This window comes from Pinus tabuliformis, chromosome 4_2 (assembly GCF_031772625.1).
Source record: "Pinus tabuliformis cultivar Carrire ecotype Pingquan chromosome 4_2, CPIR1, whole genome shotgun sequence".
NCBI lineage: Eukaryota > Viridiplantae > Streptophyta > Pinopsida > Pinales > Pinaceae > Pinus > Pinus tabuliformis.
Genome location: NC_142304.1, coordinates 493,126,249 through 493,136,468, shown reverse-complemented (window position 1 = coordinate 493,136,468; position 10,220 = coordinate 493,126,249). Strand labels below are relative to the sequence as shown.

The window sequence follows — 10,220 nt, the reverse complement described above, 5'->3', positions numbered from 1 at the left end:
GACCCATCAGAACTTTCAAACTGCATCAACCAATAATCAATTAATCTGAACAGTCAGATCACTATCACCAAAATACTATGCCGAACCCAAAAACCTGCATCATCATTCAAAACCAGCTGTAACTTCAAAATCGTACATCTGAATGCATACACTACTATACTGAACCCAACCTGCATGTATATGCTACTTCCTTTAACAAAACCTGTGTATACCTTCAAAACTACTGAATCTTAAAAACTTCTGAATCAGATCTATACCAACCAATAATATTCTGAACATCTACTGTCAATTTACAAAGATCTAGACAGTCAGCAACAAAGATAACCCTTCTCACTTAATCAGTCAATTAATCATACACAAACTCCGTATGCATTCAGTTTTACTTTCAGATCTAAGAAGACTTCATTGACAGACAACAGTAAAACAACAACACTGATCAGATAGATCAGTAATTTCTTAACAACCAGATTTTCTTTTGCATATGCTACTTGGAAGAGTTGAACCTCAGTGTATACGCGCCTTTACCAAGGCGAACTAGCGTATAGATCTACAAAAATTAACTTACTACTTCGCAGCTATTCCAAACTTAAGACATACCCATATCCTAACATATAAAGAATAAAACATGTGTACGAAATCAGACCTAGCCCAACCAATATCAGATCACATAATGATAAGTCATTTCAGGTATCATGATCCTGATCCAACATTGTATCAAAGGTGCACAAAATATTTCAGATCATATCATAATCATAGCCCCTGCAACATAAAATATACTTCATATAGAAGTATTCCTAAGAAACCCTTTCATTTGCACACTTGGCCCTTTGATCTTCTCCTCATATAGTTTTAGCCTTTCTCAATACCTCGGACCAAAACAACACTTAGAACCTGTGGTATTCTTGGATGGGATCAAATAATTGTTACTCCGCTAAATATTGTGGGCTAATACCATGGTATTAACCCTTGGTTTTCTTTAGTCTTGTATTTCCTTGATTTTCCAACCCATACGTGCTTTTCCTCTTGTGAAAGTGAGTGCATACATATACGCTCCTTTTGTTCTGTGAACCTACGTCTATATGCTGCTTTGTCAAGTTGAACCTGCCTATACAACTTAAACTATCTGAAAACATGATTTTGCTTCAACTTCTTGATTCTGATCAGTAGACCTCTGTTCCAACTTCCTGTTCTTCTGTACCAATGCCCTGTTACCTCTGAATTGGCCTGTTACACTGTGAGTTGCCTTTTATTAAATCTTAGTTGACCTCTGAATGACTTGCAATCAAGGACAACACCTGTATCATAATTCCAACAATCTCCCCCTTTAGACTTGATGGAAACCATATTGATGTTGATTACTGCAAGCTATAGAAACTGTTAGAGATATCAAGCAATACCAAAATACTCTCCCCCTTTGACATCAAGGGCCAAGGGCAAACCAAGATATTCTCCCCCTTTGAGATACACATGTTGTCCATGCTCCCCCTAAGTACATGCAGAGTCTGCAGAGATATGTTTCAAAAGAATAACATGACTCTATAAATCAACTAAGGGAGTATGACCTCCCTAAGACCATATTCACAAGGACATATTTAGATCATATCTTATATATACAAATGTTATGGTATGTGCGAGTCAAAAATATTTGATTTGAGTGTTATGGATATTTATTGTGAATCTCATACAATTTCAAAAGAAAATTCATGATTTAATACGGGCATTTATGTGTTATTGTCATTTTGTTTTTTTTTTCCTTACGGGTAATTTTTTAATTAAATATTTATTTGCGAAAGGGTTAATTTATCAAAGCATCATTTTTGAAGGGAAAATTTTTAAACATGTTCCTTATGGGAAGAATAAAGACCCAAAACATCAAAAAAATTGGCAGACTAGTAGAAAAAAATCCAAATTCCAACCTTGCATCCAGGATGCATAATTTAAGGGTTCTAACCCATTTCTCATATTTAAGATTTGTTTTTAAAGTATTATTTGATTTTTGTTCCCTCATGGAAGGGAAAGGTGGTTGGTTGATTGGAATGTTATCCCCTCCACATAGTTTCAAATCCCACTGGCTAATACCTTTGGCCTGTTATCATAAGGCAGGAGTAGGCTCTCCATAAGGCTCAAGGAGTAGGCTCTCCTTTATCTAGCTTGTTGGTTGTTGGATATTTATTGGTTTTAAGAGTATGTTGTTTTGGCTTGTTATCATAAGGCTCAAGGAGTAGGCTCTCCTTTATCTAGCTTGCTGGTTGTTGGATATATATTGGTTTTAAGAGTATGTTGTTTGATAAACTCTTTAAAAATAATAAATATAGATAAAAAGTTAAATACTATTTTTATTTTATTATTAATCATAATATTTTAATTTTTTTAATTTTAAAATGATGATTTTAGGGGATATTAAATTGATGTGTGATTTTTTTTGGTTTGGGAAGCAAAGTTATCTTTCTTTATTTTTTTAGATATTAAATATATATAATTGTTTATTCAAAATTATAATTTAATTATAAAAGATATATATTTAATAATTATTAAATTCATATATTTAAATTTAAATATAATTTAGATTTTTCATATTATTAAATATATTTAGTTTATTAAAAAGATATAATTTCAATAAATTTGGGGATGAAAATGGAATTATGATTTACATGAAAAGGTTTAAATTTCAAATTATAATTTTATTTATACCTATTTATTTTAAAAATTCATTTTATTTTGAATGACAAATTTTAAATCAATATCAATTTCTAATATAATAATATATTTATTGTAAAAAGATTTTTTTTTGCAGTCAATAATTACTAATGGCTAAACTTATCCAATTCAATTTCAGCATTTAAAACCATGAAGTAACTATTCTCTTTTGCTTTTAAACTAAATAATGCATATCAAATTTTTATTCTATTAATTATCAAAACTATTTGTAAGTATTTGTGAATTCTATTTTTATTATATTGATTAAGAAAATCAACTACAAACAACTTTGATTATATATATATATATATATATATATATATATTAAAAAAATTAGAATCTAACTATTTATATACCACTCACTAGAGTGAATATTACTGGCTTTTTATAAATGGCTATGGCTATGACTTTCCCAATACTATTTTTATTGCATTGATTATAAAAGTCACTTACTTATTTATGAAAATTTGTGACTTTTCACTTTTATTTATATTACTTCAATTATAAACATATTTCTTTATAAACTTGTGACTTTCTCAATACTATTTTTTGTTACATGGATAATGAAAACCACCTACTCCTTTATAAAAGTACACAATTTATAAACTTGTGACTTTCTCAATACTATTTTTTATTACATGGATAATGAAAACTACCTATTCCTTTATAAAAGTACACAATTTTATCTAGACAATAATTTTTCCTCAAAAATCATAAAACATAAGAATCGTAACCTAGATTTCCCAAAATTTCTACTAAATTTTATTAAAATTATACCAAAATTTCTTATATTTTCTTAACAAAAATATAACATTCTTATAATTAACTGTAACTTTAAGTAAAACATCACATTGATTATTTTACAATGAATCATCATAATGATTACAAAAATCACCAACTCCGAAGTGAAAAAGCTATTTTTATTACCTTGATTAGGAAAGTCACACACTCTGGCGGAAAAAAACTACTTCTCCTACCTTGATTATGAAAGTCACCTGCTACTTCATGGTAGTTTGTGACTTTAACCTTGTTTCTATTACGGAAAACACATTATCTGCGAAGTGATTGTGACTTTACGAATTTAAATGCTAAAAATCACTTACTCCAAATATTTATTAAAAATATAAATATAAATCATATAATTCTGATATTCCAAATATTATAAAAAGAATATTATAAAAAATTCAAACTACTTAGGTAATAAAAAATATATTTTAAATAACAAGAATAACAATCTCACCCACCCTCACTAATCAGGTCAAGAAATTCGAACCACAAAGCCAAAACATAGACAACACCCGTTTCCCTTTCTGACTCTATTTTGGTTTTGTATTCACGCGGGCAGCATATCGTCGTTGTCCCGATTCTATATTATTTTCATTTTTATTTTGTATTCACGCGATAAGCATCTTATCATTTTCCCGATTCTCTATATTATTCTCATTTTTACTTTGTATTCACACGGTCAGCATCTTGTCGTTTTCCGGGTTCTACATTATTATTTCTTTTTCTTTTATGCACGCGTTAAGCATCTTGTCGTTTTCTCGATTCTATATTATTATTTTTCTTTTTCTTTTGCGCATCTTGTCGTTGTCGCTGTACTTATGTATGTATGCGCGCCAGGCTGTTAGTGGGCAGCATAATTTTTGCCGTGGTGGGGCTGATTCGTCTTCAAAAAAATAACGTTGATGTGCTCTACAGAAAAGGCGTTGAAACATAATCCAGGGATAGGGCGCAGGGGAGATTTACATAAACGAGGGTCGAAGGGTTTAATCTCCATATATCTCTGTCATCTGCATATTCACCTTGTGTTCCAAGGTTTTAATCGCACCAGTGGCATTTCTCATTATAATGTTTTCTACAATTTCTCCGCGCCTCTAGGTATCCTAAATTATCTCCTTCATAGGAATATATATCGACCATCCAACAATTTCCCCATCGACTCCGTTTTTATTTCCATCGTGCAATTCCCGATTTTATGTCCATCACCTGCATTTCCATCACTCAAACACCGCCTACAAATTGAAAGTAAAGATTAAGATCAGCCTTCTGCTACTTCCCCTCACTCTGCAAGTGCTATGGACGTTTCCTCCTCCACTGCCGTGTCCGCGTCCACCTCCACCCGGGCAGGTCCGAGTAGCAGCAGTTGCCACGACTTTGATATATTTATTAATCACCGCGGACCGGACACTAAAAAGCTCTTCGCGAGCCTCCTCTACCGTCGCCTTCTTTCACGTCGGTTGAGAGTCTTTCTGGACCAGGAGGAATTGGAACGAGGAGACAGTATTACTTCTCAAATAAAAGATGCCATTACAACTGCCACCGTCCATGTGGCAATCCTTTCTAGTGGATATGCCCAATCAAGATGGTGTCTGGACGAACTCGTCCTCATGTGCGAGTCCAAGGGTAAAATTATTCCCGTGTTTTACGATGTAAAGCCCGCTGAGCTTAGGAGGACTGACGGAAGATACGCTGAAGCTTTCCAGAAACATACATCGCGATACGACTCCACAACTATTGAAAAGTGGAGAACTGCTCTTTCTAAAGTTACAGATATTAGTGGTTTCGAGTTGGAAGCGTGTAATGGGTGAGAACCCAACCTTCCCTCTCAGTATTTTATTATTTTAGTTTTGATTGATATGGATAAACGTTTCTCACTCATATTTATTTTGCTGCGAATGTTAACCAGGGACGTGGGGGAACTGCTCGACCAGGTTGTTGAACGTGTGTTGCGAATGGTGGAAAAGCCACTTCTGAACGTAGCCAAGTATCCAACGGGCTTAGATGACAAGGTTAGATATTTTGAAAACACAGTTTCATTGCAGCAGGAGCAGCAGAGCGGGAAACCTCAGATCGTTGGAATCGTAGGGTTGGGTGGCGTTGGGAAAACCACATTGGCAAAAGAGCTATTCAATAGGAAAAGTCCAAATTACGATAGATCCTGTTTTTTATCCAATGTTAGAGAAAATGCAGCTAAAGGATTGAATTTTTTGCAGAAAGAACTTCTGAAGAACTTAGTTGAATCAGATGAGGATATATCCAGTGTCGATAAAGGAATAGAGACGCTCAAGAAAAGACTCCGGGATCTTCATGCCATAATTATTTTAGATGACGTAAATCGTCGGGATCAGTTGGATGCACTGCTGCCTGCACGACATGTTCTCCGCCCAGATAGCTTGATATTGATTACATCTAGAGATAAACAAGTTCTCAGAAGCTCAGGAGTGAAAGTAATTTATGAGCTAAGTGGTCTTAATCCACAACACTCGCGAGAGCTCTTTTGCTCCCATGCCTTCCACGGGTCCCATCCACTGCCAGAATTTGAAGATCTGGTAGAGAAGTTTTTAAAAGCCTGTGGTGGATTTCCTTTATCTCTAAAAGTGTTGGGGGCACATATTTGTGGAAGGCATGACAGAACTTACTGGAATCAACAATTGGATAAACTTCCAAAGATACTTCCTGTTGATATAACTGAAGTACTTAAAATAAGTTATGAGGCACTCGATGAGCAAGAAAAACAGATATTTTTGGACATTGCTTGTTTTCTCGTGGGAGAAAAGAAGGATATGGCGATAAGGATATGGGATGGATCAGGCTGGCAAGGTTATTTGGGTTTTCAAAATCTAGAGGACAAGTGCCTCATAGAGGTGCACAGTGGAAAGATACATATGCATGATAGCCTTCAAGATCTTGGTAGACAAATTGAAGAGGATTCGACATCGGCGCGTCGTTTTTGGCTTAACACAGAGAGCACACAGAGCATTGATGATTTGTTACAGCAATATTCATCTGTAAGTACTTAATCATTCAATACTGTATAGAATATTCAATAATATTATGTGCTCAGTTTTATAAAGTCCTCATTAATTTTCAATAATATTGAACAGGGAACCAGGGAAGTGAGGGGAATTCGGATGCTTGGTATGTCTACGCGCGAAAGTTGGAGAGATAAACTTCTTAGATGGCTGAGTTATCGACGACATCGTACTGTTAAGTTGCAACTTCTTGATACCGAGGATGGTCTGTTGAAGCTCATTTTGAAGAAAGTGCAGTTACCAAATCTCATATGGCTTCGTTGGTCGAATTGTCCTACCCGTTCCCTGCCTCCCTGGATCCCACTGAAAAATTTAAGGGTTTTACATGTGATGGGGAGTTTTTTGGAAACATTGTGGCAAGACGAGTCTCAGGTAATACAAATTTGTGGAGTTAAAGTTTTTGGGTTTATTAGCCATTGATTTAGTATCACATGGTCTCCAACAAATTTGATGTGTTTTGTGGAACAGAGTTGTCAAAATCTTTCTTATGGTTGAAACCGTGAACATTTTGCAGGCACCTGTGCAGTTGCGAGAGTTAGTTATTGTTGCTCCTCTCTTACAATTACCAGAGTCCATAGGGCTGTTGAAGAAGCTAGAAGTGATTGTCCTAGACTATCAGACGAGTAATCTAGAAAGTTTGCCAGACGAAATTTGTCAGCTGCTGTCGTTGATACGCTTTGAGTTAACAAATTGCTCAAAAATAAAATCCCTTCCATATTCCTTCGGAGATTTAGCTAATCTCCAACATATCAATCTGTCTCACTCCTACTATTTGCGGACCCTTCCAAAGTCCTTCGCTAAATTAATTCAGCTTAAATATCTTGATTTGAGTTATTGCTATGATTTAACTATGTCAAGCGACACACTTGGTGATATCAACACGCTTGAATACATAGATATTTCTTATTGTCCAAAAATTAAAACCTTACCTCCCCAAGTCGGCCGTCAACGGTCCCTGCAGAACTTACATTTCTTGGGTGCACACTTCAAAGAATTGCCAGGTGACATTGGAAAACTCATGGATATGGAATTTCTCGTTATAGAATGTCCTTTCCTGGAAATGCTGCCGTCTTCGTTGGGTAACCTAACGAACTTGAAGGAATTGATGCTCCGGCACTGCAAAGCCTTGAAATGTTTGCCGGATTCTGTTAAACTGTTGAATCGGGTAATAGTTTATGATTGTGGGTTCAGTGAACTGTCCTTTAAAAGGGTTGAAGGAGAAACAGAAATATTAAGACAGTCGAAAGGCAAAGGAATATTGAATAATTTGGACTCTTCCATTGACAGGCACATGCCTCGGCTCCCAGTTCGGATTAACAGAGAAACAGAAAAATCAAGACCGTCGAAAGGGGTCAAAATATTGAGTGATCTGGATTCTTCCATTGACAGGTACATGCCTCGGCCTCCCCTCCAGATCAACAGAGAAATACCAGAGGTATCAGTTCCCAGGCTTCAGCATCTTCTCGTTGAGTCTTGTAATGATCTGGTGGTGGTTGGAACATTGCCAAATACTCTCATAACACTGCAACTGAAACTCTGTCATAATTTGAGAAAAATAGAAGGGCTTGGTAGTCTTACAAAACTTCAAATGCTGGACATCAGTCAGTGCACAGAATTGGAGGAGCTGCCGAGTATTGAAATATTGGTATCGCTTGGGGCATTGGATGCATGTGGATGTGTTAAACTGAAGATTATACGGGGGTTTGCGCAGCTCGAAAAGCTTCGAATGCTTGATGTTTCCGAGTGCTTAGAGTTAGAAGAACTTCAAGGTGTGGAGCATTTGGGTTCTCTGGAGATGTTCAAGGCCACTAAATGTCCCAAACTGCAGTGTGGTGAACAGTTGCCACTAAGATTAACATACCTCCTCCAAGCATCTTCATTCCAGGCATTTTCATGGCCATGGCGGTCACAACAGGTTATGCGTATGGCTCTTTTGCTTATAACATGTAATAATCCTGCTTGGCCACGGCGCTCAAGACAGGTGATGTATCTGGCTATTTTTTGCGCCTTAAATGGTTTTGCAATTAATTAATTAATGATTATTTAATCTGTGTGCTAATTTGAATTTTTAATGAATAATTCCTTAGTGTTAGTATTTTTTGAAGTCTACTGAACGATGCTAAACGTGCGACATAGAACTTATCCCGTGGTTAAGTCCAAACGGCCATGGACTGTATGTTTGGAAAAGGCATTGAAACTTCCTATTTGACAAATAATTTGATATGTAACACATAGAAACCTGAAGTGTTATGTTCCAGAAAATGACTAACATATATAATATAGTGAAAAAACCGATGTCCCACTTCAAAAATAGAAGAAGCTTATGTAAATGGGAAGTTCCCCGTACTCTGAAAAATGTAGTTTGTATAGGTTGAATGTATTATCACCCCATTTTGATAAATGCTCACCTTTCTGCAATATCATTTTGTTCCTTGTATGTGAAAGAAGTTCACCTCATGAAACTATCAGCGTCCATATTCATTGGATCCAATTATTGATACCATTCTATAACCCTTTTTGAATTTTCATATATATCCATACTCTCTATAGACAGCCACTTTGCAAAATATAAAACCCCATAAAGTTATTACCTCCACGGATATCTTCACATATATCCACGGGCTGAAAAGTTCTCAGGGATCCCCATATTTACAAATTTATCGTCGTCATAGAGTTGTTAATGACGAGAAAGTTGAAGCTCGCTATAATTATAATCAGCACTTATTCGGCCAGAATTGCTAATCGCGATAAAGATAAAGCTCGCTGTCACTTATAATAACCATTTCTTCAAACAATATTTTTTGTTTGCGGTGTGTACTTACCACGGATTTAAATATGGTTTAAATGAAGATTCAAACTCAGCGAAATAACATACTAAATATAATAATAGTAACTCTGCTTAAGCCTCCCCTCGGCTTCTCTCTCAATTAGAGAGGGAAGTAACGAATAATTATTCTTAAAGTAATTATGCTGGTGTTTTTGTTGCTCTTCATTGGAGCTGTTTATTTTCTTAGCTGGAAATGGCCTCTTTTTCGAGAAATTCTGTTTCATAGGACGTTTATTTTGCTATTTATGAATACTCAATTGAGCAGTTTCTGGTTCAGATGGGAGAGGAAAAGAAGCATTGAACTCCTCACTCAAGTTTCTCTTCTGTCTTTGTTGGACCTCCCGATTTCATCTCGGTGTGCGAGGGCTTGTCCAGTTCAGAGCTTTCTGTGCATCATTTCTGGATTTTAAGGGATCTGTGGAGAAATTGCAGGCTCGGGGATTGAAAATAGTCCTCAACATCCAGCTCTGTTTAGGGGTTCGGACAGTTTCAGATTTATGATGGACAACCGTGAGTTGCAGGAGACAAGGGACCCATGAGGAATCTATTCAGGGTAATAGAACTTTCATTTTCACTGCCATCGCAAAATTATATGTAACAGTTTCAGATTTATAATGAGTTACCGTGAGTTGCAGGGTTTTAAGGGGACACGAGGAATCGATTCAGGGTAATAGAACTATCATTTTCACTGCTGTTGCAAAATTATATAAAATTGATCCACAGGTTATAACTTCGTGCATGGTCCAGCTGAAGTATCATATAATATTGTAGGCAAAATGCAAGATGTTCAGAAATATGGTGATAAACTTGAACTGAAGCCTCAAACTTGCAATCAACTATTTTTTTACGAGGAAGAAACACTTCATTTTATGAACATTATG

The 10,220-nt window shown here is 35.8% G+C and overlaps 1 protein-coding gene across 3 annotated transcripts; it reads left to right on the top strand.

Moving 5' to 3' along the window:
* Positions 1-4,413: 4,413 nt before the first annotated feature.
* Positions 4,414-10,007, top strand: LOC149170128 (disease resistance protein Roq1-like). Of its 3 annotated transcripts, none has more exons than XM_089428904.1 (5): positions 4,414-5,284; positions 5,387-6,488; positions 6,585-6,884; positions 7,027-8,493; positions 9,617-10,007. In XM_089428904.1, the coding sequence occupies exons 1-5, from the start codon at positions 4,776-4,778 to the stop codon at positions 9,638-9,640; spliced, it is 3,402 nt and encodes a 1,133-aa protein (XP_089285030.1). In that variant the 5' UTR covers positions 4,414-4,775; the 3' UTR covers positions 9,641-10,007. The 3 variants fall into 3 exon arrangements, with proteins under 3 accessions (XP_089285030.1, XP_089285029.1, XP_089285031.1); XM_089428905.1 differs by lacking the exon at positions 9,617-10,007 and having other exon boundaries at positions 4,415-5,284; positions 5,387-5,489; positions 5,694-6,488; positions 7,027-8,559; XM_089428903.1 differs by lacking the exon at positions 9,617-10,007 and having other exon boundaries at positions 7,027-8,559.
* Positions 10,008-10,220: the final 213 nt, after the last annotated feature.

Excerpts from the sequence above, each read along its gene's own strand:
- LOC149170128 (XM_089428903.1), top strand. The coding sequence starts at position 4,776 with ATGGACGTTTCCTCCTCCACTGCCGTGTCCGCGTCCACCTCCACCCGG. Across the intron at positions 5,285-5,386 it reads GAGTTGGAAGCGTGTAATGG|GGACGTGGGGGAACTGCTCG; the intron begins GTGAGAACCCAA and ends AATGTTAACCAG. Across the intron at positions 6,489-6,584 it reads TGTTACAGCAATATTCATCT|GGAACCAGGGAAGTGAGGGG; the intron begins GTAAGTACTTAA and ends AATATTGAACAG.